At 45.1% G+C, this 24,911-nt stretch overlaps 2 protein-coding genes and 1 long non-coding RNA gene across 5 annotated transcripts; 1 reads left to right on the forward strand and 2 right to left on the reverse strand.

Moving 5' to 3' along the window:
* Nucleotides 1–9: 9 nt before the first annotated feature.
* On the reverse strand, nt 10–9,910 carry LOC108496556 (cytochrome P450 2W1). The gene is made up of 9 exons (XM_017813352.1): nt 9,534–9,910; nt 7,547–7,709; nt 5,522–5,671; nt 5,270–5,427; nt 4,207–4,380; nt 3,070–3,211; nt 2,493–2,677; nt 1,875–2,016; nt 10–1,248 (listed from the first exon to the last, which is right to left on the reverse strand). Exons 1-9 carry the CDS (start codon nt 9,885–9,887, stop codon nt 1,058–1,060), a joined length of 1,659 nt encoding a protein of 552 aa, XP_017668841.1. The 5' UTR covers nt 9,888–9,910; the 3' UTR covers nt 10–1,057.
* On the forward strand, nt 2,087–24,071 carry LOC108496563. Of its 3 annotated transcripts, none has more exons than XR_001874512.1 (10): nt 2,087–2,235; nt 3,101–3,228; nt 14,049–14,329; nt 15,371–15,539; nt 16,369–16,496; nt 18,145–18,284; nt 18,416–18,463; nt 18,569–18,679; nt 19,912–20,970; nt 21,357–24,071. It is a non-coding gene; the product is annotated as an uncharacterized LOC108496563 (long non-coding RNA). The 3 variants fall into 3 exon arrangements; XR_001874511.1 differs by lacking the exons at nt 2,087–2,235; nt 3,101–3,228 and adding exons at nt 8,853–8,952; nt 10,684–10,781; XR_001874510.1 differs by lacking the exons at nt 2,087–2,235; nt 3,101–3,228 and adding an exon at nt 10,668–10,781.
* Nucleotides 14,039–21,467, reverse strand: LOC108496557 (cytochrome P450 2K1-like). The gene is made up of 9 exons (XM_017813353.1): nt 20,862–21,467; nt 18,509–18,671; nt 18,184–18,333; nt 17,745–17,905; nt 16,636–16,809; nt 15,969–16,110; nt 15,231–15,418; nt 14,613–14,754; nt 14,039–14,226 (listed from the first exon to the last, which is right to left on the reverse strand). The coding sequence occupies exons 1-9, from the start codon at nt 21,057–21,059 to the stop codon at nt 14,039–14,041; spliced, it is 1,506 nt and encodes a 501-aa protein (XP_017668842.1). The 5' UTR covers nt 21,060–21,467.
* Nucleotides 24,072–24,911: the final 840 nt, after the last annotated feature.

Below are 24,911 nucleotides of genomic sequence, written 5' to 3' on the forward strand. Positions count from 1 at the left end.
ATCAGAGCTACAGATAGCCAGACAGAGCTTCAGAGGAAAGGAAGTCAACCAAAACCAGCTCTCATTTAATCCCTGATCCCAATTGTCTGTGCATGTGTGTGTGCAAAATGAGCACTGTGAAATTAGATGCCATTTGCAGGAAAATTGCATGGCTGGTTCCAAAGGCCAGACCATCCCAAACACTGGAATGACTGCTGACATGGGCGGGAGGTCTGAAGCGAGGAACAGTCTTTGCTCCTATTTAACAAGGTCAGGAAAGACAGAGATGCATAAAACTAGTGGTGGGTATAGTTTATTTTTCTGTATTATTAGCATCTTATGATGGGATGCTGGTGCAAATCTCACGTGGCCTTGTGATTTAAATTGCAGCTTAGAAATGTGGCTCCTGTTTCATTCAGACTGTGAAGCAGTGTTGAGCTTGGTTGTAGCAGCACTTCCTCATCTGAAAAGATTTGCAGACTCTGGGCATCTTCCAGGACGCTATTCCAGGGCAGAAATAACTTTGTCCTCAAGTCACATGAATTGATCTGTTTTTTTTACTCTTAGTGTTTGACTTGGCTGCCTGATGGGCAAAATCCTAGTGGGATTTTGCCAGAAGCTAAAAGTTCAGGAGGTACCTATGGATAGTTCAGCTGTGTGACCCACGGTGTATTTCTGTGGCTTCCAGCAAACCATGGTGTCACTTTCCTGAGGATTTTGGGCAGATTTCTGTGACATTATGAACTGTGGGAGCCTGGGTGTTACACCCTCATGGCTGCATCCCCGTCACCAGGCCAGCTGGTGGGTCCCTTCATCGGCTCCATGCACAGTCTGTCTTGAGAAGTGGGGTGTGATTGTCAGCACCATCACGGCTTGTAATTGATCCCACACAGCCCCCAAAGCACAGGAGCAAAGAGCAACCTATGGGGTGGATGGAGCAGTGGAGTGGGAGTGGATGGAGACAATGGGAAGGGGACGGGAAAGAGGGTGATGTGGCAGGACAGGGGATGGCGAGTTTGAGCAAAGCTGGGTCTAAACAGCCTCCCAGTTTTTGGGGTGCTCTTGAACAAGGCTGTGGTTATTCACGCAGGACAGCACAGGTCGCCTGAGGCTGAGGCCTCAATGTGAAAGTCGTTTGGGGGACAGTAAGGTCCAAGTCAGACTCTGAAACTCCCGGCTGGGGTCGAAAAGTAAATGTCTGAAGCAACCCTACAAAGAAGACAAACAGCTCCATCTTGGCCAGGCTTTCTCCGATGCAGTTCCTTCGCCCTGCAGAGGAAAGCAAAGAGTTAACCTGATGGAAAAATCAAACTGGAATGTTTGCCATGGACACATTAGCATCTGAGATGTTGCAATGGGAGCAAGAGTGAAACCTTGAAATGCACTAAACCATTTTGGAATAGAGGAGCCTGTGTTGTTAAAGACAGCTGGCACAGTGTGCCTGCCTAGTCTTTTGTCACACAGCCACCTGCAGCAGCAGAGCACAGCCATGTTATGGGGTTATTACACATTAATGGTGTACCCTTTCCTCTCCTTAGCTCTTCCAACACTCTCAGCACCTTTAACCCTTTCTCTTTGAGAAGGGCTTTGAAAAGCCTGATAGATAAATGCCACCTCCTTCCAAAGTGGAATGGTTTGAAACTCGCTTTTCCTGTGGAATTTATCCTAACGTTCCACTTACTTAAATGAGTGTGTTTCTTCTTTCCTACCCCTCTTTGTACTAGATTCAGTGGTTGGAGAGCTGGGCTCTGAAAGCATCCATTTGCCCAGATGCAGAATTGTTGGTTGCTTGCTTATTGACCGAGTTAAGGGCCATGAAACCTCTTAAGTGTATATTGTAATGAAGTGGTCCTGCCATAGCCTCAGCTCTGTGTGCAGATCAGCCCTTTAGTTACCTGTGGAGAAGGGCAGGAAAGCTCCTTTCTTTACAAAATTCCCTTCAGCATCAAGAAAATGGTTGGGGTTGAACTCATATGGTGTCTCCCACTGTGTCTTATCCAGCAGCACTGAGGTAAGCGATGGGATTACAATTATACCCTGAAAGAAAGGTACACAAAGGAACAAAAGAAAACAAAGTGCTCTGTTTTGGTTCATTTTTGTCACACAGACTTTGGTGTCCCGGGAGATTTGCTCCACCTGGAATAGGTGGAGACCCTGAGGGTTTTATCCCATCACCCAGAAGAGAGAGATCAGTGAGATTTTCCCACCAGTGCCAAGGACTGAAACCAAACCCCATGTGAAAACCTCAAGTAGAAGGTAAGATCCTACAAATTCTCTGGCAGCTACTTCACTGTGCAGATGGCAGCAAGGAGGTAAACCAGGGTCACTCATGGAGTAAGTCCTGAGTATGAGAGGGAATGGTTTGAGTCCTATGATACCAGTCTCTCTGGATGCAAAATAGAAACTCTTCTGGGGATGATTTTGGACTCTATCCTATAACTGGCTATAAAGAAACCATTCTCTAGTGACACTGACAAATGGTGTTTTGTTCCTGGGATGGAGCAGGTACCTACCTTGGGGAGGAAGTAGCCCCTGAAGTGAGTATCAACAGCAGTGCACCGTGGAACGTGGGGCAGGAGGGTGATAAACCTCTGCACTTCGTGTAGCACCGCGTTTGTGTATGGCATGTTCTTCCTGTCCTCATACGTGGCCCAGCTTCCAGCTTTGACCGTTCTCCCAATCTCCTCCTGTACCTTTGCTGGAAGGAAAAAACAAAAGGGATGTTTGTCTCAGCAAGGAAGCCAACTCCCTCCTTGGATTTGGTTTTGGGACTCCATTATTCCAGAGTTTGGAGGGAGAGGATTCTCAAAGCACCAATGTGGGTTTCCCTGCTCTGTGTCTAGTTCAGGCACATGGATGGGTTGTTTCCTCAGCATCATACTTTGGTCTCCACTCATCCTCTCTCCTAGCAAGAGACTAGCAAAGGGACTATTTTGTGACCTAAATCAGCATCTGGTTACATCAGTTCATCACAATGAAGAGGCAGGATTCAGCTCTTAAGGCAAAAGAGCTTCTGTGGATCTGAGGCCAGGCCTCTCCCTTCCCCATTTCAGCCTTGCCATGGATGGAGTGTAGGTAAAAGTTGCTCACTTTGAATCTCTGGGTATTTCATCATGAGCAGGATGGACCACTGGAGCGTGGTGGCTATGGTCTCTGTTCCTGCCATGACCAGGTCGAGGATGGATGCCATTAAGTTGTCATCATGGAAGAGGCTGTCTTTCTTGTTTTTCTCCTTGAAAAACACAAGAGGTAAGAAAGGTCTTAAAAACATCAGTCTTAGTATTCAGCAAGCTGAGGGAATACTGCAGAGCCTACGACACTGCCCACAATGGCCTCGTGTCTGCGAACTGGGTGCTAAGATAGTATACCTGATCTTGAATGCACAGCACTCACCAAAGATGGGAGCACCACAGATGGAAAGTTTGGAGTGGGGTTTGGGTTCAATATCCATCTCCACCCAGAAGCAGGAAAAAGCCCAGAGCCAGGTGCTGTTCACAGGCTCAGCCTTGCAGGTTTGGAAAGAGCCCTGTACAGAAGGAGATTCAGCTAATCCTACCTCTGAGGGACTACTCCTGCCCAGGGGTAGGTTTGAATCCCCAACAATGTCCAAAATCACCTTTCAGGCCATTTTTTGCCTGGCCTTTAGAATTGTGCTAACTTTTCCTCCACAGAACTGAGTAGAATACTTAGTGCCTAAGGTCAGCCTGGATCCAGACGGAAAGAAGAAAAAACCCCAGAGCCCAAGTATTTTATGTTGAATGAAATCAACTGATGCGTGAAACTGCCAAATCTCTACTAAGTAAGATGCAGGGCAGGGTTAGGACTTGTGCTGATGATTTATCATTCAAGTACTTTAAGCAGATAATTTATCTTAGAGCAACAGTATCAACGATTAATTGATTTGTTGTCGTAAAAAGAAAGGCAGTGTCAGCTTTCATGTGAATTCATGCATTTTCTACTAGGAACAAGAAGCTCACATTATTAGTGCTGCTATTTCAGGACTGCACTGAGATTGTAGCTTTGGTATCTTAATTTTGATAGAAAAATCCCTGCAGTAAAATGCACCAACTATAAGAGGCTGATGCCTGGTTTCAACACCACTAGAATAACAGCATGGATTTCAACAGATGTACATGACATGGCTGAAATCAAGACTTAGCAACTGTTTTAGCTAGAAAATCCAAAGGAGACATTAGAAACAGTCAATAGAGCTAAGCAGTCAAATACCTCTTGTTGCTTGAATATGAGTGCATCGATGTAGCTTCTCACACTGTTCTCATTGATATCCTCCCTGCTCGCCTTCATGTACTGCCTTAAAATGGCACGCACATCTTCTATTTTCTTAAGCATAATCTTGTGGGTTTTGAAAAGAAATCCAAGGAATGGGTAGAAATTGAAATACTAACGAGGAATTAAAAAAGAGAAGCATTAGGCCTGCAGAAATATCACACAGAATCACAGAATATTCGGAGTTGGAAGGGACCCACAAGGATCATTGAGTCCAACTCTTAAGTGAATGGCCGGTAGAGAGATCAAACCCATGACCTCGGTAGGTGCTAAAACAGCTTCTTCCCAAGGCACAACATATCAGTTGAATTTTGTCTTCAGTAGCAATATCTCAGCATCCCAGGGACTTCCTGGGCAGATTTTCAATAGGGAGAGCTTTGCAACCATTTGAGTCTTTATTTAGTATGACCAAATTTTAAGCACTTGTGCTGTTCTGTGGGAACAGATCGTCTGCTGGTAACAGCCTGGTCAGCCTCCCAACAGAGTTGGGGCTGCAGTGTGCCAGGCCACCAGCCAGATTAGGTCAGTATGGGACTAGTTAGTTTTTTCCAGCATCAGTTGTGGAAGATCAGCCTGGATAGTTTGAAGATGAGCCAACTTTTCCTGGCACTCTCTAAGGAAGCATTTTTAATGCAATCCATGAAGTGTCACTCACCTAAACATCAACAATGAATGTGCCTATAGGAAATGCAGCAAAGAAAGCCTAGATGGTTCAATTATGTTGAAACCCCCTCAAAAAATAATCTCTGGAGCTAAAGTAACCATAGTTCAGTTCTTATTTTAGCTCCACATGGATGTGCAGGATCAAAAGGAAAGTAGCAAAGGGGAATCTGGCAGCACATTTATGGTGACCAAGGTGACACATGGAGAACTGTCACATTTTAGGTTTAATGGCTGGTTCTGAACATTTGAAAACTGCTGAAGCAAATCCTATGGTTTGTGTAGCTCACAGACGTGATGTGCCAGTGTAAAAAATTGTTAATCTGTGGGACAGGTCACTTACGTTTAAATATGGAGATCCCAGAAGAATCATAACTTCATCTATGAGTCTTAAGAGAGTGAGAAATGTTGGGTCCTTATAGTCAAACCTGTCCCCAAACAGCATGACAAAGGTGACGTTGATGGGAGCACAGTTGAAGGACGGCAGGGTAAAAGGTTCCCCTGCAACGGGAGGAGGACGGGAATGCTGTGAGATGTCGAGCAGCTGTGACACGTATGAGGCTGTACAGCTGTACAGTGATGGTTTCCAGCTCACCTTTGAAGGATTTGATCCTCTCAATGAGGAAGTGAAGCTCCTCAAAAATTCTCCCTTCTATCATCTGCTTCCCCATGCCGAGGTTGCGCATGCTGGACACGGTGAACCTCCGAGTTGTTCTCCACAGCTCCCCGATGGAGAAGAACAGACCTGGAGAGGCCGTGAGACATGGTGCTGGGCTCAGGCACGGAGGAGCCCCACCACACCAAACAAAACAGGACTGGATGAGGCAGGATCTCCGCAAGTGTTTCTGCTGCCCAGTTTCCCATGGATTTAAGGACTAAGGGTCTCTCATTTCTATGGGCCCCATCCCTATATCCTCTCAGCTGCATTCTCCCAGTCTCACTGAGCCTGTCGTTTGAGGAAAACAAGCTCCCTCCCAAGCCAGTTACTTCAGCCCTCTCCTGCGTGGCAGATAAGCAGGGATGGCTTTCAGACCAGTACAGGTTGGCTGTAGAGCTGGAGGGAGATGTTGGTTTAAGTCAATCATGCAACCTTTCCGACCCCACTGTTTACAGGTCTAAGGCCTCAAGCAACAACCTTGTATCTCTGAAGCTTCTCCCTTTGTTCTATTCCAGTCATAAAGGTGTTTTATCTATACAGGATAGAATAATTTAGTCTTCTCAACCCTGGTCAGTGCTAAACTGTTTTACTGAGATTCCCAGCAATGCTGTATTTTCAGCAGTGGCAAAAATACTGATATTTTTGTGGAGGTTTCTGAGCTCATGCTTGGTTGATAACTAAAACCTTCAAGCAGGGATGGGTGTTTCATCCTGTCAGAGTGCTGTAAAGAAAAAATTGGGTGAATAATCAAAAAACTATCTCAGATTGTGTCAGTTTAAAAACTGGATTCCAGCCCTTCACGTCTTCATCTTGGCTGTGAGATTTTTATATGTGTTTGCTTTTTCTAGAGCAATCTCTGTTTTAAAACAGTGTAGTTTTAATTTGGAAAGCAAAACTTTTTTCTCTAAAAATCTCAAAGCAAATTTCTAAACTTCAATTTCTAATTTTTCTCTAATTTCATCTGGATCATTCCTTTTCTGAGAACAGCTTCACAGTCAACAAATTGGCATTTTCTGGAGAAAAAATGTTTCATGGGGAAAATTTGTGACCATTGTTACTTAACAATGAGAACTTCCATCTTTGGGTCACCTCTAAGTGCCTCAGACTTGGGCTGAGAAGATAAGTCTGAAAGGACTTATGGTGCAATACTGTCAGTCTCCCACAGGGATATTTTACATGTAAATTAGCTCTAAAAAATACTTTTCTCTCCATCGATTCCTTTTATATATGTAGCAATAAATTCATCTATTGATATTATGGCTGGGTAATTTTATTTCTAATTCTAATCCCAACTTCAGCCTGTGACCAGCATACAAAGCTTCATTTTGGGTTTAAATCTAAAGCCTCAGGTGAAGCAGAGGATGAACAAGGCAAAATGTCCTCTGAAATACTCAGGGATGTAGAGTTGCCTTGGAAAAATTATGGGATTGTTTGTGGGGGTGAATTTCCAGCCTCAGTCTATTGTTTCTGCCCAAACTTACTTCATGTTCATGCATCCAAGAGCCTTTGTGAGAAGGCAAAGGTGTGGGGACTGATAATGTCCAAAATTGAGGCACCTGGCAGTGGGAGAAAGGGAAAAACCCTACAGCTCCAAACAGCCAAACCACTTAGTCCAAAGTCCCCTGAAAACATGAGGAAGGTTCATAAACGTGGTGGTGGCAGTGAACTGCTCACATCAACACCTTATGGAAATTAACCCCAGAATCACCACAGTGCCTTTAAAAATCCCACTCCTCACCCTTGAACTTTTAGGATACGGATCAGCTGCAAGTGCATTAGCAAAAATGATGGAAAGCCAGGAGTCACTGAGCGCAAGTGAGGAAAGCCAAACGTCTTCTGTCAGCTTGGCTTCAGAAGGGCCCAAGGGGGATGTTTAAAAGCCGGGCTCCGGGGATGCACAGCTAGGCTGGCACTAAGCGATGGTGTCGTCCCTCCCACCCACCCCCATCATTGCTCTAGTACCGTTTCCGTTCTGAATTTGGTCAAATATTGGGATGGATGGTCTGTCTACAAACTCCTCTGTGTAGTTCACAAGCGCCTCCCGCACAACTTCGTACCCGGTCAGGACCACAACTTTCTGGAACCCAAAGTGGAGGGTGAAGATGGGGCCGTATTTTTCCGCAAGCTGAAAAAGAGGCGAGCTGTGATGGTCAGGAAGGGAGGGAGCGTGCATGCAGCAAGCACCTGTTGCTTTCTGAAAGGACATATTCCGTCCTGGCATCCTGCTGGGAATGGCTGCAGAGCCGCTACCTGCAGAATGGCACCCATGAGCTGGAGCTCATCACGGTCAAACACCAGGCATCTCATATGGATGCCTTGCTGGCATCCATATGGAATTCAGCCCTCTTACCATGAAAGGACCCCCACCCCATCAGTTCATTATTAATCTGGTTTTGCTGTTAAGGAGGAAATAAATTAAAAACAATAAAACCCACCTAGAGTTAAAGACTGGACCACAAATGGCAACAAAAGTTGGCAAACCGGAGAAAGATGAAAAGAGAGAAGACAATTCAGTACAAATAATGATGCTGTTGCACAGGAAAATTCTGGTAGCACTCATGCACCCCTGCTACTAGACCAGAGAAGCTGTGTATCTCCTCGGCACTGCACTGGGGACTGTGGGCGAATTGCTCCTGCCCATGTCTACCCCATCACTGCCTCTGTATCTTGCTTCCTGGCAACCTGAAAACAGCACCTGGGGACAGCCAAGAAGAGTTTGGGCTGAGCTGAAGCAAGGTGATGGGAAGCCACAGTCCAAATCTGCTGCCTAAACAAACACAAGGTATATATGTGCAGCCTTAGCCTGTACTGGGCCACCGGCAGCTTTCGCAGGGAAGAGGGGACACCCATCAGTGCCCAACCAACACACACCAGCCGGTGCCTGCTGCTCAGTGCAATCACCATTTTTTGCTCTCTGTGGGGTGAGATGGAGGCATAACCCCTCTGGAGTAATCCCAAAGCAAAGGCAAATACAGGCAATACCAAATACAGAGTAGCAAGGGACAAAAGCGCGCGGAGGTAATTCCGAACCGCCGTTCCGAGGCTGCAGCAGCATCTGCCCAGCCCTGCTGGGAAAACTGACCCCAACCCTGACACTGCCCATAACAACACCAGGTGCTGGGGCCTCACCCCATGGCAGCACTAACCCCCCGAGGTCTGCTCCCACAACACAGCCCGTGTTTGCTGAGCACCGGTGTGACGGGAGCCGTGAACCGGCGCTGTCTGTTTGCTCACTCTCTCCGTGACCCTGGCACGGGTCGGTCCCCGCGGGTGCCGTCTGCTAAAGCCGGGCTCAGCAGCCCACAGATCCGCCCCGGGCTGTGCCAGCCTCGTCTTGCACCGAAGGACACTTTACTACCGTAAGTGGGGTAAGTTGTCATAATTACAGGTTAGTAGAAGAGCTTACAGGCTATTCATTCCGGTTCCTTAGCGCAACTTTCCCATCCCTCTCCTGTACTGCCATCAGATTTTAACGCGTGTCCAATTCATCAAGGGGATTTTGCAGTGGAGCATCTGGATCTGGCCCTCTCCTCAGCAGTTTTGGGGTCACTGCATTGTGGAATTCCTCTTGCCAGATCTCCAGGGCGTACGGGAGGGAAGCAATTTCATTTCACGTTAGTTATGTCCTAACGCTTTAAAAGATTTCTGGGTGTCCAAGCTGTCAAATTAATATTTCAAATCCCACAAGCATTATAGACTTCATGTACATCATCACAATTACATGAAGAAATCCCATATTACCCAGAGGTCTTTTTTTAATGGTTCATTGCTCCTAAATTACATTGCATCAACAAAGAATTGACTAGAAGAAGCCCAAAAAGATATTATAAAGCAATTTTCACACCTTTACAATTTAGTTGGAATTTAAAAAGACAAAAAAGTTCTCACTGATACATCCCAGGCAGCTTTAAAATCTGTGAGGGTCTGGGTTAGGGGGTTTTTGTCCTACCTTCATTAGTGATTTATCTTGCCTTCTAAGATCCACCAAGTGCAGGTTACCAATGATCGGAAGAGGAGTTGGACCAGGAGGTAATTTGAAAGCTGAATTTTTATAGCCATTTGAAAAATAGACTACAGCTAATAATACTGTTGCACAGAGCAGACAAATTAATGTAGGATCAGATAGAAACGAAATTAAAAAAGACATTTTTTTAGTAATAATCTGTTTTTTGGGGGTTATAAGCAATAAAAATGCAGTGGCACTGTTCAGTTTCTGCCAGCTGGCTTTCTGTTTGCTCTCTGCGATTGCTACAAGCACTCGATTCTTATTAAGGTTTGTAGAGTACCTAAATAAATACTGCATACTCCACCCTCTTTAAACACCTCAGAGAATGTGGTCTAAGCAGTTTGCAAAGCCTGTCCAGAAGTAAAGAGAGTTTCAAATTACAAACCCATGCATGTGTGTGCAAGAACATATACATGGGAAAAGGTGCTTGGCATTCCTCTATAACCTCCTCCTCCCCGAGACCTCAAGGTCCTTCATTAGCAGTACTATGACCCTCCAAGCACTCTGCTGACACAAGGAAATATAAAGGTTTTTATGAATCCTATTAGAATGTCCAGATTCAGATTGAGATAGGATTTGAGATCTCTGTGTTACTAGAGAGAAAAAATAGTATTGTTATGGGAGACTTTGGCTTTCTTGATGTCAAGTGGAGATCAAAGGTTGTTAATAATGGTAAAGCCCATGTATCCCTGGGGGCTTGTAGCCCATAAATTTCTTCATAAAGTCAGCTCTGAACTGCCCAGAAGGGATGTGATTTCAGACTTTGTGTCTGAAGCAGAGGACATGTAATAGCTAGCCATGGAAAATTAGCTTGGATCAAGTGATCATGAGTGGATTCATGAGTGGAATGGAAAGACAAAATTAGATTTGAAGCTTCTGGGAGGACTCTTCATTTTGTAAGAGCAGCTTCTAAGAGATAGAGGGAAGATATTGGGGAAGTTAATGAAGCCAGCTGACCTGACAGGCTCCGGAAGGGGAACAAGACACGAGAATGGAATGATTTTAAGTCAAAGATGCTAAATACCTGGAGCTTGTATCCCTCATAAAGGTTTAAATCTTGTAGAGAATAATTGAAGTCTACCTGGTTGAATAGTGGTTTTCAGGAGGAAGTTGGAAATAAACAGCCAAAGGAATAAGATCGTTCGGGGAAGAATGAGCTCTCTTACATGATGAGGAAGCGCAAGGCTAAAGGTACATTTGTCCAAAGGTTAGACAATATAAAGGCCATTATTCAGCAAATATGGTCCCTCAGCCTTCCAAATGCAAAGAAGACGGGGAAGGAAGAGGACCTGATCCAGAGTGGGACATAGCTATGGTGAGTAGGGTCCCAGAGCAAACGGTGCTGTGTTGCACACTGGAGCTCTCTGTGTGGTGTGGAGATGTTACAGCACAACAGCCACCCAGAAGCAGAAGCAGCGAGTGTGTCACAACATTTCTGGGATTTATTTTTTTACTAGTTTCCAAGAAATGGGCTGGAGGCAACGGTTTCCCCCAGAGCATGCCTAGGATGACTCAACCCTGCCTGCTTCAGTGAGCGAAGAGGCAGAGGGGCTGTAAAGACAGGCAGGAAAGATCAGGCTGGCACAGGACACAGAACGTGGGCACTGTGATGAGAACTTGCACATGCTCTGCACTCTGGGCAAAATGCTTGTTCCTGCAGGGTTTTCTCTGATTGGAAGCACCCTGTAGTGCAAAAGCTACGTGTTGCTGGCGCTCTCCTGGTATTTCATCCTTGCCCTGGGAACCTCTGAAATCCTAAAAAGGTCTTTCAGAGACTTAAATTATGTCTGAAAAGCCAAGGGGAGTGTATTGTGGGTTTTTTTTCAAACCAGGCTCTGAGTGCAATGCATTAAAATGACAAAGGTAAGTAAAACTCTTGCGATGACAAGAAATTCCTGTCTCAATAATGTGTCTGGTACGTGTTTCGCTCCGGAGCCGCGCTGCTACGTGCTGCCCTGCCTGAGCACACAGAGCCGAGCATGGAACACCTGCCAGGCGCTGACACTGCTCCGGGTGCATTCCTGGGGCAGCCGGGCCCCTCGGGGTGCTCCTGGCCGGGTTGTCCTCCATCCCTTTTGCCCACGTGGCACTCTGCCACCCCATGTGAACCGGGTGGTGCTGGTGAGGACGTGGAGCACAGGGCATCGGCCTCCTGAAGTGCAACCACTGCACTGCCAGACAGCCAGCCTGGGGAGAGAGCCTGGGAGAGAGAAACACCAGCCCTACGTCCTTTAACTTAAATCCTCCCAGGTTTCTATGCCTCTCCTGCCAGTCCCATTCTTGACCAACAGTGCACCCAGGACTGCAGGCTCAGATAACTCCTGATGGCTTTTATTGTGATGAGTTCCTTGTAAGCAAGGGCAAGAGACACAGGGACCACTGTAAGGGGCCACATCATAAAGCCATGCAGAGCCACATCCTGACTCACACAGCAGTTGTGATTTTCTGGAATTAAAATTCAATTATTTCCTTTGAGCTGTTTGTGGTTATGAGTATTGCTCACTCTTTGTGTTGCCAAACATGTCCTGGCTGCATATGCTGCCCAAGGATCCCTGTGCTCACCTCTCTAGTGTGGGTGTAATAAAGGTGGTGCAGTCCAACTTTATCAGTTTGACCCAAAATCAACTTCATACTGTAACACCAGATAGATCAACAGAACAAAATATTTAATGATTAAGTGGGTGGTAAGGTCAGGCTTGCAGTAGTCAGACTGCAAATAGAGCAACAGCAAAACAAACGTATGCAAGCACAGCGGCGAAGGCTTCCTTGTTGCACAGCTTGCCCAGCAGACTCCTTGAGCTGTAACCAGGAGCTGGCCCTGTGGTACAGCACGTGTACAAGTGCAATACCAGTACAAGTACAAGGTACAGTATTAATGTTAGAGTGCTGCCTTTAGTTGTGTGAACTAAAGCTAGTGAGAAGGGTCAGTGTCTTGGCCAGAGGCCACCCTACTTTGTCATCCCTTCATATTCTTTCTCCTTTCTTTCCTTCCATTTGCAGCACAGGTCATCTTTAGGTGACAGCAACTTTAATTTTATGTTGTAGATTTGCTGTAACTCCCCCCTCAGTCTCTATAACTTTATTTCTCCCTTTTTTTGTTTTATCCTAACCTTCCTTTCTCACTTCTAAACCAACACAAAAGCATCTCTAGTGACTCACTTCTCCCTAACCCACGTGTGGTTTCCTGCCTGTTTCACAGCACACAAAGCAGCCTCCTCTCTTGTACCTGCACCCCCATTCAGATTTCACTCATGTATCATCCTTCCCTCAATGAGTGTAGCCTTGTAGGTACAGCAACTTCTTCCTACTCCTAAGGGATGCTACATGAAATAAATCATCAATTGTAGTGATCAAACAGCTGCTCTAGGACAGCCACAGTCTCTGGGGTGTCCCCAGCTTTCCATAGAGATCCCCATACAACAAGTTAATGGCACAGGTAACCAAGTTGGTTACAAAGTCTAACCTGCTTCTCCTTCCAGACTCTATTATTAGTTCTACATCTGTTTTCACAAGGACAAGAGGAGAAGAGGGCTGAGCCTCTCCCAGCTCTCTGATGGAGCGTGGCAGTCCTGCTGCCCAGCCCCAGTCTGCATCGCCCTCCCACTGCCATGGACTTGTCACTTTAGCCACACTGATTCAGAAACTCTTCACTTGCCATGGCTGGTCATTTTCTGACAGTTTAGGGATCTATGATGGCCCAGTAAGGGATTGGACAAGTGCCAGAGCCAGGATGAAGCCAGGAGAGGTGAGGGAGTGGTAGAAATTCCTTTCTTAGCAGCAGCAGAAAGCTGCTAAATTGGCCCCATCATAAATAGGCTGTTCAGCATGAAGTGCCTGGTGTGAGTTGGAATGAACCCACTTCCCAAACCACTTAGATGTTTTCGATAACTGTCCTGTGCCTGGGTCTTGGCATCAGCCCACGTTACACCCTCATGTCTGGGACTCTGTAATAAAGATAAGGCAGGTTGTATGGCACAATGGAAGCTCAGTCTGAGGCTCAGCTGAACAACCGTCCTGAGGAGATTTCCAGATCCATTAAGTGTCTGTTGTTTCCAGCTGGGCCATCAGTAATTAGCTCTGCTGTAGAGCTTGGACTTTGGGCTGAGAAATTCCCCTTGGAGGCTGGCAGGGGAGAGCCTCTGATGGGTTATATCTATAGAGGAGGCTTGAAGGCATTTCATTCTTTCAAACAGTCCTGAAAACAGCATCTCTGGTGTGCTGTTCCAGGAATGAATCACACTGCTTCTGAGAGCAGTATTCAGGGCTGTCTGAAGGGTTTGCATTAGAGATACCACAAGAACTGTTGGAGGGAATAGCATGAATGAGAAAAATAGCAGTGCCTGGTGTCTTCCTTGCCCTAAAGCTCAGGTACAGATGGCTTTTCCCCCCTGTAACTAAACTTGCTTTCAAGCTCGAAGTGTTCACTACTCTACTGCCATGTTGTTTGATCATTCACAGGGCACAGCACAAACCAGGTGAGGCATGGGGTTCAAGGTAAAGCCGACATCAGCAGTCAGATCCAGGTCTGACTTATCCACTCCTGGAGGGGGACGAAAAACAAATTTGCGGAGCAAGCCCCCAAAAAAGAGGAACAGCTCCATTTTGGCCAGTCCTTCACCAAGGCAAGCCCTTCGTCCTGAAAACAACCAGGAGAGAAGTTAATGATCAGCACTGTAACTGTTAGTGTTGATCTCTGAGACCTAAACTGGAGATACAGTCTGTAAGAGCAGACTGCTGAGGTAGGAAATTTTCCCTTCCTTCTCTTTGTGTATTGAAGGTGCTACTGACTTAAGCTACACAGAGGGCTGTAGGTATATGAAATTATTCAGTGACTGTGAGCAAATCAGTGTCTCCCAGATCTCCTAGAGAACAGGTAGTTACCAACAGCAATGGTGGACAGAAAAAAATGACTAGAAATCCCTCATCTTCTATTCTGTATCCCTGGCTTTCATACTTTCCTGAGTCTGGGGGAACTGCCGTTAGCCTAGCCCCAGGTGATACATACACACAACCCCCTCTCACCTACGGAAAATGGAATAAATGCTTCTCTCCTAATGAAGTTCCCGTTGGCATCCAGGAAATGGGAAGGGTTGAACTGATCTGGGGTTTTCCAGTGTAACTCATCATTCAGAGCAGAGGTCAGCAGTGGAATAATCTCAGTACCCTGAAAGGGATCAAAGAAACACATGGAAGAGGAGATCACTGTCCTAGTTGAGCAAGACTGCTTTCTTGTTTCTAATGTGAAGAGGCAAGTAAGATTGAGCCATGACAAACAGAACTGGGGATGCTTCCCTGCCCCATTGTGGTTCTGCCTGTTATCAGTAGCTGCTGTTTTATTTTTTGGACCACAAAACATTCCTTTCTTACAGAGTCAGATCTTTCAAGAAAGATGCTGAAGTAGACGCTCCACATTTGACATAAAAGATTCAAACCAGTGCGATTTAATTATGGTTATTCAAGATTCAAACAGCTGTAACAGACCACAGTCCATTGTATGCTGCAAGTTTTCCTGGATCCAAGACAAAGGGTCACATGAAAACATGTATCATGGTGACTTTAATTATTTGTATTTTTCTTTGTGTGCTTTAAAGAAAAGTGTAAGGAATCTGTACAGCATAAGCTGCTGTCTTCAAAGCTCACCTTAGGAATCACATAGCCTCGGAAACTCACATCTCTGGGAGTTGATCGTGATACACCCATAGGGACAATATTGGCAAACCTTTGTATTTCATGTATCACTGCTTCTGTATAAGGCATTTTTTTCCGGTCCTCCAACTTAGGCAGCTCTCCTGGTTCAATGACACGGTTCATTTCTTCCTGAATCTTTCCTTGGAGGGAGGAAAGGATTAAGAAGCTGATAACAATCTTACCTTGCAACTGAAATGACTTCCAGTTTGGCAAAGATGAAGAAAAGGGAAAACTGTGATTATTTGGGAAGAGCAGAAGTGGGTAAGCCGGGGCATGGTATGGCTCTTTCAGGTTTGTAGTTGAGCCAAGGGAACTTGAACAGAGTCACTACAGTCCATCCCATGCCTGATTCTGACTACACACCTTTGTTACCCCATAACCTTCCACAGAAACCAGATCAGAATCAGCTCCTGAGGAGACCTTTAGTGACGTAAGCCCATAGCCTGCAGGCGAATAATCACAGGGGAGCTTTACTGTAACTGTAGACTGCCCCTCAGCCTCTCCCACTTGGCTGGGCTGGTTTATTGCAATCCAGCTGAAAAAAATTCCTTTACAAAGTCAACGGTTGTTATCACTCTCAGAGCACTCAGAATCATTACTTTAGGTAGCACTGAATGAGTTCCACTCCCTTCCACAACCAAAGCCTTAAGCATACAACAAGGAATTGTAGAAGAGACTTGTCAGCCTTACTCTGAATTTCTGGGTATTTCATCATCAGAAGGAGCCCCCAGCGCACAGTTGTAGATGTAGTTTCAGTCCCAGCAGCAAAGAGGTCCAAGGTTGAAAACATCAGGTTTCCATTGTCGAACATAGTGTGGGGTTTCTTTGACTCCTTCAAAACATTTAGGTAATGGCCATAAGTTCTACAGCAAGTGACACCTATATGTGACTGTGTTGCCACCATTTTTATCTGCATTTTAGGTCTCTGTGACTCTAAATGTGCTGGAAAACTAAACATTTAGCATTTTAACAATACGGCCTGTGCTGTGTGGAATTTGTCTGGTCCCAAGCATATGGGCAATACCCAGCTCTAGATATTAGTTGGAATTTATTTATTGCAATGCGCTTTATAACTGTACCGTTCTTGCAGGAAGGTTTGGGATGATCTCCTCTTTATGTGTGCTGAGTGGTAACTTATGTCACACACATGGGACATCATGACAACCTTTTAACCAGCAGTTTCAGTGGAGCCACGGAGTAAGTCCAGCACAGCTCACTGTGAGTATAAGGTTTGATATATCCTGCTCACTGCAGTCCTTCTGTCTCCAAATGCTCCCAGTCCCTGACAGATGGCCAGTCCTAAGAATAAGTCATAGCTAAGAGAAGAAAAAGACTCTCAGACTCAGCTTTAAAGTACCTGTTGTTGCTTTACCAGAAAGGCATCAACAAAGCCTGTTAAGTCATTTTCATTAAGCTCCTCTTTGTGTTGCTGGAAGAGCTTCTGGAGGAAAGCGTTCAATTCACTGATATTTTGTAGCACAGTCTTGGAAGCTCCAGAGAGAAATCCAAGGTGTGGGTAGAAATTATATAACTGTGGAGCAAGAGAATTCTTACTGTTAATTGAAATTTTGAACACATATTGGTATCTCAAATCACACTGCTTGCCCTTTGTCCCATGCCCTGACATTTCAGGCTGTAATTCCCCCACATTCACATGTACTGTCTAAGCAGCAATGGATTCCTGCAGAAGCAGAGTGTTCTGTTCTGTTATGCCTCTGCATGAGTCCTTGCCATGACTTTTGGGAGATTCACCAGCTTAAATCTTCTTTCAGGGCTTCCAGCTGTGTAGATGGTGGGACAGAGGGTTTCAGATGTGAAAGATTGGAATGAGAGCATTGTACTTATTCCAGGGAAGGTCCCCAGGTGTGCCACACCCCTATGGCAGCAGAAGGGACTTGAACTGGCCACCTTCACAGACAGACAACATTGCTCTGACCTGTGCTTGAGTGGTGCTTTTTGGGCTTAGCTAGTCTGGGGTTACAGACAGACACAGACCCCAGTGTGGCTCACTCCACTGGTGGTCAAAGCAGAAGCTTTGTGTCAGGAAGGAACAGGTTTATATCAGGCTGTTAGCCTGCTAAGGTTGAACTTCAGTGGCCAAAATAAAAGAAAAAGAAGTTTGTCAAACTTGGTAGTAGGGGAAGCAGAACTAAGAGAGTTACTGAATGTGGAATACAAGGAGGCAGGTTTGAGATTGTGCTTCTGCTCTTCAAAGAGGGTAAAGTTGTTCCTTTTGTGAAGACTTTGGTGTTTTTTTCTTCTACTAATAAGCTTCACTGACTAAGCACAGGGGCCTGGGAATCTATGTGTTTCACATACAGAACCACAGATGTGTTCTGTACAGGCTGGCTGGCTGATAATGTTCTTGTTTTCAAGAAGCAAGTTGTGGGAGGCCAGGAGAACAAATATGGACAACTTGATATCCCCAAAAAATCGGAAAGGTAAAACATAAAATAGAGCTCTTACCAGCACCATAGGGGAGCCCAACAGCTTAGCATTTTGATTTATCAGCTCCAGCAATGTTAGAAACACAGGATCATCATATTCAAACCTCTCTCCGAACAATATCGAGCAGATGACATTGGATACAGCACTGTTGAGTATCATTTTTGTATCGAATGGTTTCCCTGTGTTTCAAGCAATTGAAAGAAAGGACATTGTGCTTTTTTTGGTCTGATTTCCTATAGAAATATAGTCCTGAGCTCCCAAAGAAAACTCATTCCCCACCCAGAATGCATAGCAAGGAACTTAGTTTCAGTGTTTTAAGGCCTCGGTTCAATAACCTACTGCAGCATATGCTGAACTTTAACCACGAGATACCATTTGCTCAGAGTTAAACTTTCATTAATTTTTATTGTTCTGCTAGACCTGTTTTCTGTCTCTGGAAGAAAGACTTGACACTCACCATGATAGGATTCAAAATATTTGATAAGGGAATTTACTTCCTCCAGGATTCGGATCTCCAGGGTTCTCTTTCCCATTCCGAAATCCCGCAGTGTGGACAAGGTAAATCTTCTCATAGTTTTCCATAGCTCTCCGTGGCTGAATGCTATGCCTAAAATAAAGATGTAACATCCTATGTCACCTGTTGTTCATAAGCATTTTAAGGCTTTCTTACACACTGGTACCTCTCTCAGATCACAAAAATGGATCTGTAAGATGGTGATACCCTCTGCTGTAAGAAGGTACTGAAAAAACTACAAAACCTACCCAATCAAAAGGTCAATTACCATTTCCTTGTGTCATTTTCCTAAATATGGGTATTTCTGCCCTCTCTCCAAATTCTTCAGCATGATTTAAAAGGGCATCCTTGATGGTTTCATATCCAGCCAGTACCACGGCTTTCCTGGGTCCAAAATGCACGGTGAAGACATTGCCATATGTCTTGGATAGCTGACAAGGTGAATAAATATGTTCATTCAAAACCAGATCTGGACTCAAACACTAGTACCAGCCACCCTAGGTGGATTTTAGACCAAAAGGAGCCTCCTAGCCCTGCCTGAAGTCTCCAGGTGCTGCTGTAATTCAAGTAATGAGCAAGAGCTATCGATTGCCAGCATCTCAGCTTGCACCCTGTTTGCACAACAAGGTGTCTGCTATCACTGCTCCTATCAGAGGAGTCAATAAAATGCCATTGCATTCCTGTGGTGTTCTGTAGTAACAGGCCAGTGCAGTGATACCACACTGGGAGGCTGTTTGGAGAATGCTGTGGCAGGCAGGCCTGTTTATTGTAATGCTGTTGACCTGAGGCAAGTGGGCGTGCACACACCTTTGAGGCTGAAGCCACAAACACTGCAAAAACAAAGCTAGACAATAACTCTTTCTTTCAGGACAGCACTTGTCTCCAATTATGGCAAGGTGCATAGCGTTGCAGTCATTGCAAAATTATTTGCTGGCCACCAGAAACTAGGAAGCCTGTTCTTGTAGATAATGTCACAGGAGCACTAGGCTTTTACAGCAAATTAAATATGGATCATCTGCTGCACAGAAAGGTAGCTTTGACAAGCTAATCATTCACTTGGTATTTTAGACTTCGTTTAAACACACTTCAAGCCACCAGCTCCAAATGTCTTCTTGTTTCTGATGTGCCTGGGTTACCATTTGCTATGCATTAGATACATTCCACAAATTGAATTTCAGATTAGAAGCAGCTCCTGTTATTACACCAGACAAATTGAATTTGTTTTCATCAAATGGTGGTTTGACGGCTTGGGAGATAACATTAGCACTGGTTCTTTCATCCCTGGCAGCTCACAGAGTGAGCAGAGCCAGGGGCAGGGAATCACAGCTGCCTCCGAGCCTTCCTTTGGTCATTTCTTTGCATTAGTGCTTCTTGGCATCCACTTTGTTTTTACTCAGAAACACAAGTATTGAATGTGGAAGGCCTGAAAGCCTAAATAAAGCTGCTTAGTAGATTACAGGAAACGAGTCTGGTGCCATCACATGGCATTTGTATTATAAAATCCCCCAGTACTGCCAAAAATAGTTGCTCTTTCATACTGGCATCCTCAAACATGCCTAGGATCAGAAGGGTGCTCAGGACCAGAAGCCCATCACAATCTCTGGTCTCTGCACTGTAAATCAGGGCAGATGAGCACTGCATGCCTGCTACAGGAATTCCATTCTTTTTCAGCCCAGAATGTCCTTTTTTCTACAATGAACTGGAGGATTTCAGTGTCTGCACTGCCCTCTCACTGCAGATGTTCAAGTGGCTGAAGGAGTGCACTGTGGACTGTCTTTCCTCCATCAGAGTGTCCAGTAAGCACACACAGGGCGTGTGACAGGTCACTCACAGCACCTCAACTGTCTCTACAGCAACCAGATGATATCTGAATTCACACTGACTTGTCCCCACCTCCCATGGGAACACAGCAGACACTTTCAGAAACAAACATTGCCCCTGGCTTTAAAATATTTAAGGGTTTTTTTTCTTTCTTTTAAAAATAAAAGTATCCATGGAACTGTGTAAGAAAAACCAAATTTTTTAGCTAGACATATAAAAGCCACGTATCAAGTCCTTAATAACCCTGGCCAGTGTGTGTGTGCAGGGGAATGGCTGGGGAGGCAGAGTTGTGCTTTGCATTGCAGGGATATAATTAGCTTTGGAAATGTGTGCATAGGACCCCCTTCCCTCTGCTGTGGGGATGATACCCTTTCTTCCTTCCTTCCTTCCTTCCTTCCTTCCATCCATCCATCCATCCTTCCTAGAGGTCTGGCTGCAGTGAGACATCTCTTGATGGCAAATAGTACTGATCTGTCGGCAACTGGCCCAAATTGAGTCTTCTGCCTGCAGCCTCTGAAGGGCTTGAAACATCAACAATATGGAGCTGATTCCAAGGGATGGGGATCTACACTGAAGTGCATAAAAAGAAAGGAGTGTATGTATTATATTTATACATATAAATACATGTCTGTGTGTGCACACCTCCGAAGGTAAAGTCATTCTGCCAGTCGGCCTATATGCCAAATATCTCATTTCTGCCCTCTGTGCAAAGCAAACACAATTGCATCTCCATTTCTCTAGTTGCATTTCTCACTTTGGGAATTGCACATTTTCCCCCTCTCTCCTCATCCAGCCCCTACCTCTGTCAGCGACTGGAACGGCTTTTTCAGGTCCACCACGTTCAAGTTTCCGATCAGAGGAAGAGGCCGTGGCCCAGGAGGCAAACTGCAAACCGACTTCTTCGAGCTGGTGAGAAAGTAAAGGAGGGCAAACAGCCCTGCTGCCAAACAGAGCAGCGAGCTGGAGCCCACGTACTGCAGGAAACTCTGCATGGCCATGTCCAAATCCAAGTGTGGGCATGAGCGTCTTGGGGTCCCTTTATAGACCTTCTGTCATTTCCTGAACACACCTTCTGGGGAAGTGGCTTTGTGCAGAGAAAAGGACTCTGTGGTCTTGTTAACATCCATTTAGACCAGATGTACTTCATTATGCTGACAAATAAACCACCCTGTTTTATTCTGAACCATGGATTATCATAATCAGGAGTTCCTATTTCATCTATAACACTGGGAAAAGGTGTTTGTTTTCCAGTGAAAATCTGTGTTATGGGCATGTTGTTCTCTGCATTATTTCAGGGGCAGAACTCAAGAACAGGACCCAAGCTGGATTGCTGCCATGATGCCAGGTCACAGGGCTCAGCTGGACCACTGGTGATGCAATGGAGGAAGCAGGACACAGGAAAGCCCACAATAACACATGGCCCAGGGTGCAGCTGGCAAGTAAGCCCTCAGGAAAGACAAGACTGACCATGGAGGAGTTGGAACGGTGGTTGCATAAAGATGTGCTAATTCAGGATTGCCAATGGGAGTAGATCTATTTACAAGTGACAGCTTTGATTCTCTTTGCTTTCCTGCCACCCCAGTGAAACCACCTCCTTGAGCAACACAGTGTTTTCATTGCTAGCACTGTTATTGATCTTTGTCCCAAAAATTCTCTCCCAGCAATCCCAAACCGCTCCTGAAACCACTTCAGTCATTATTTTGCAGTTTACTGTCCAGAGGACTGGGTGTCCATGTCTGGCTCTGTGTTTGGTGATGACTCTTTCTGTTTATGGGCAGATGCTTGTAATCCTCTAGGAGAAACCGTCCCCTCCAGGCAATCCTTCTGCCTAGATTGGAAAAGAGATCCTGAACCTTTGTAATCTGGGAGGAGCCAGGATCAGAGTGCAGCTGGCCAGGCAGAGGATGGAGGCTGCCTGGGCAGCTGTTGTAGAGGGGGTGCCAGGCAGGAGCAGCAGTTTTTTGGCCCTCCAGGTGCACTGAGTCATGTACCATGCCAGGGCAGGGGCCTGCAAGAGCCTGCGTGCCCGGGAGACAGCTCCCCAAGAGCCACCTACACCCTCTGCATCCTGGAGGGATGACAACAAAGCTGAAGTGATCATGAACAGTAGGCCTCTGTTGAAATGTTAACTCTGGGGGAAAGAGTCAATTTGATGCTCTATCACATATTCTCAAGTGGGGATATTTTGTTCCCCAGTTGCAGATTCTGTCAGATTACTGGGCTGGGCTGCTGTTCACCCCTTTAGAAATCTTTAGCTTTAATAATACTTTTGATAGAATTCTCCAAGGCTCCCGGGTGCAGGCTCCACTGATGGAAAAATGATGATTATTTATTAATAATAATAAAAGTACATTAGCCGAAGGCAAGGGGAATCAATAAACTCTAACTAAATTGACATGAAAAAGGTGCCTGCACATCTGCCTGCTCTCCAAGGCTTGTTATCAGGAGTGGAGTTTTTCACAAGGGGGAACTTTCCTGTGCAGGGTGGGCAAAGAAAAGAGGGCAATGGATGGTCATGTCAGTCTCAAGATTTGCTGCAAAACTATGAGGTCTTTTTCTGCACTCTCTTCTCCCAGACATTTCCAAGAATATCAGATTCTTCTCTGAGAAAATGGTGTGACCACTGGGACTCCTGACACTCTGTAATACACAGTAAGAGGGAGGAAAAAACCCTACATGGGGCCAGTTGGGTACCAGTGGAGGAAATCTGTTGTTTCTGTTTACATACAGGTCTGTTGGAATGGAGCTGGCTGCTGCCATAGCAAGCAAGAGCACCTTCCCAAGGGCTTCCAATCTGTTTCAAGCTTCAGGTTGTACCTGGTGACAATATAGGGTGAAACCCTTTCTCAAATAGTGAGCCCATAGACTTGCAACCCGCTGGGCTGGTGTATGCACTGTGGGAAATAATGGAGGAGCTCTCCAGCGGGAGGGAATGATTGCAGTCTTAAAATACAGCCAATGTGATGCCTTCACCTCCACTTCTTCCTCATGTACCTTGGTTTCCAGTATGCAATTCCAAACACAGCCTACAACTGAGTTGCTGGCTTGCAGGTGAGGCATCCCACACAGGACTGGGGAGAAAACGTTACTCCCTGCTCACGTGTCTTTGTCTTTCTACCAGCCCAAGCCAGAACTGATACCATCTTAAGGTAAGCAGACCTTGTGGGCACAGCTCAGTTCCTCCTAGAAAATGAGCCTGTACATTAAACAGCCACAGTAATTTCTGTGTGCTCATCTGGAGAAGGTCATATCATCTTCTAATGGGACACAGGTTAACAATGCTACAGTAACTGTAGGATAATGCAGGGAAAGAGTTGTTATAAGGCCATAATTCAGTCAATGACTGCTGATAACATAATAAACCATGAGAGTGAACACCAAGTGCTTGTGTGCCTTGCAAGGCTCTGCCACTGATTTACAGCCTCTGGAGATGCCTATCAGCCCGTGCATTGTTATCAGGAATATATAAAGCCTGAGCACACCCTATTAAACATTAACATTTTTAAAGACCCAGATGTGTTAAAACTCGGGCTGCTCCTTGCTAATGGATTTTGCTTGCCCTGACAAATGCCACTGCAAAAAGAAATCAAAAGCTTCCCGACTTTGACCTCTTTCAATTTTTCATCATTATGGCATTGTTTTATTGGATTACACCCACTTCTTCCCACCCTGCCAATCTGTATTTCTGCAGGATCACTACAGGGTGGTGATCAGTATCTCAAGTGTTCAGTGTGCTCATTTTCATACAAATAACTTGTTAGTTTCTTTTCAGTTATCTGTCAAATCAGTGTGGGCTGCAAATCTACTTTGAGAAGAAAGACTCCTGGAAAAATATTTTTAAAAATCGTTATTTCACTGCAAAAAAATTTTTAAAGACTCATGGGGCTTTTTATACATATTCTGAGCTGAAAGAATTTATGTGATGGGTCTGGTCACTGGGGGAAGAAAATAAAAAAATCTATGCGTGGGATTAGTGCATTGTCCCTGTGCAGAGCCTAAGGTGACAGTATTTTCCACTCCTGTTAAGCATTTACCATTCTTGGGAACTTTGGTGCTTTTAAAAGCCTTCTTCTTGTACTGAATGGATGCCATTCCTTCCTTAGTCTCATTCAGTGAGAAAATACATGGGAGATCCTCGGGTTTGGTGTTGGTAATGTTACTTTTCAATATGCATATCTACAAAAACATTTGCAGTAAAGTCCCTTGTGACCATAGCCAGAACCATGTTCTTCCAGATCTCACATTTACACCAAGTCATGGCAGCCTGACCTGGGAAGTCAGAAATCAAATCAAATGCCTTGTCATAACTCCAAGGATTTTTTGTTCGGGGTCTCTAGCCTCAGTCTATCTCAACGGAGAGTATTGCAGAAATTGTATTAATCCAAGAGAAATTTGGGACATATCATGAAGGGTGATTAGGAGGTAGGTATCTACAGAGCCAACATCTTACTCTTGGGCCCCTGTCTGGATGCAGGTAGAGATGTGGATTTAGATATACCAGAATTGCAACTAGCAGTGTAAGATAAAGGTTTGCTTTGCATCTCAGTGCAGCATTACTATTTCTACAACATTCCTCTCTAACCTGATGAGGCTTTGGCTCAGTAATAACAGAAAATGAGCTATCACTCTGTACATCTTTGCAGAGCACATAACATATTAAGGCTCTGACCTCAACGGCATGAAACTACAATTTCCCTGTAAGTGCTAAACAATAATACTTCATTAATCATCCACAACAAAAATCCCCATTCCCCAGACTATTCTGGCAATATTCTGCATTTTTGCTTGTCTAGGAACCTGAATTAAAAGGGAGAAAAATGGTTTACAACAGCCTGTGGCAGTGATGTAGC

The sequence above is a fragment of the Lepidothrix coronata genome, unplaced genomic scaffold, assembly GCF_001604755.1.
Source record: "Lepidothrix coronata isolate B3197 unplaced genomic scaffold, Lepidothrix_coronata-1.0 Scaffold41, whole genome shotgun sequence".
NCBI lineage: Eukaryota > Metazoa > Chordata > Aves > Passeriformes > Pipridae > Lepidothrix > Lepidothrix coronata.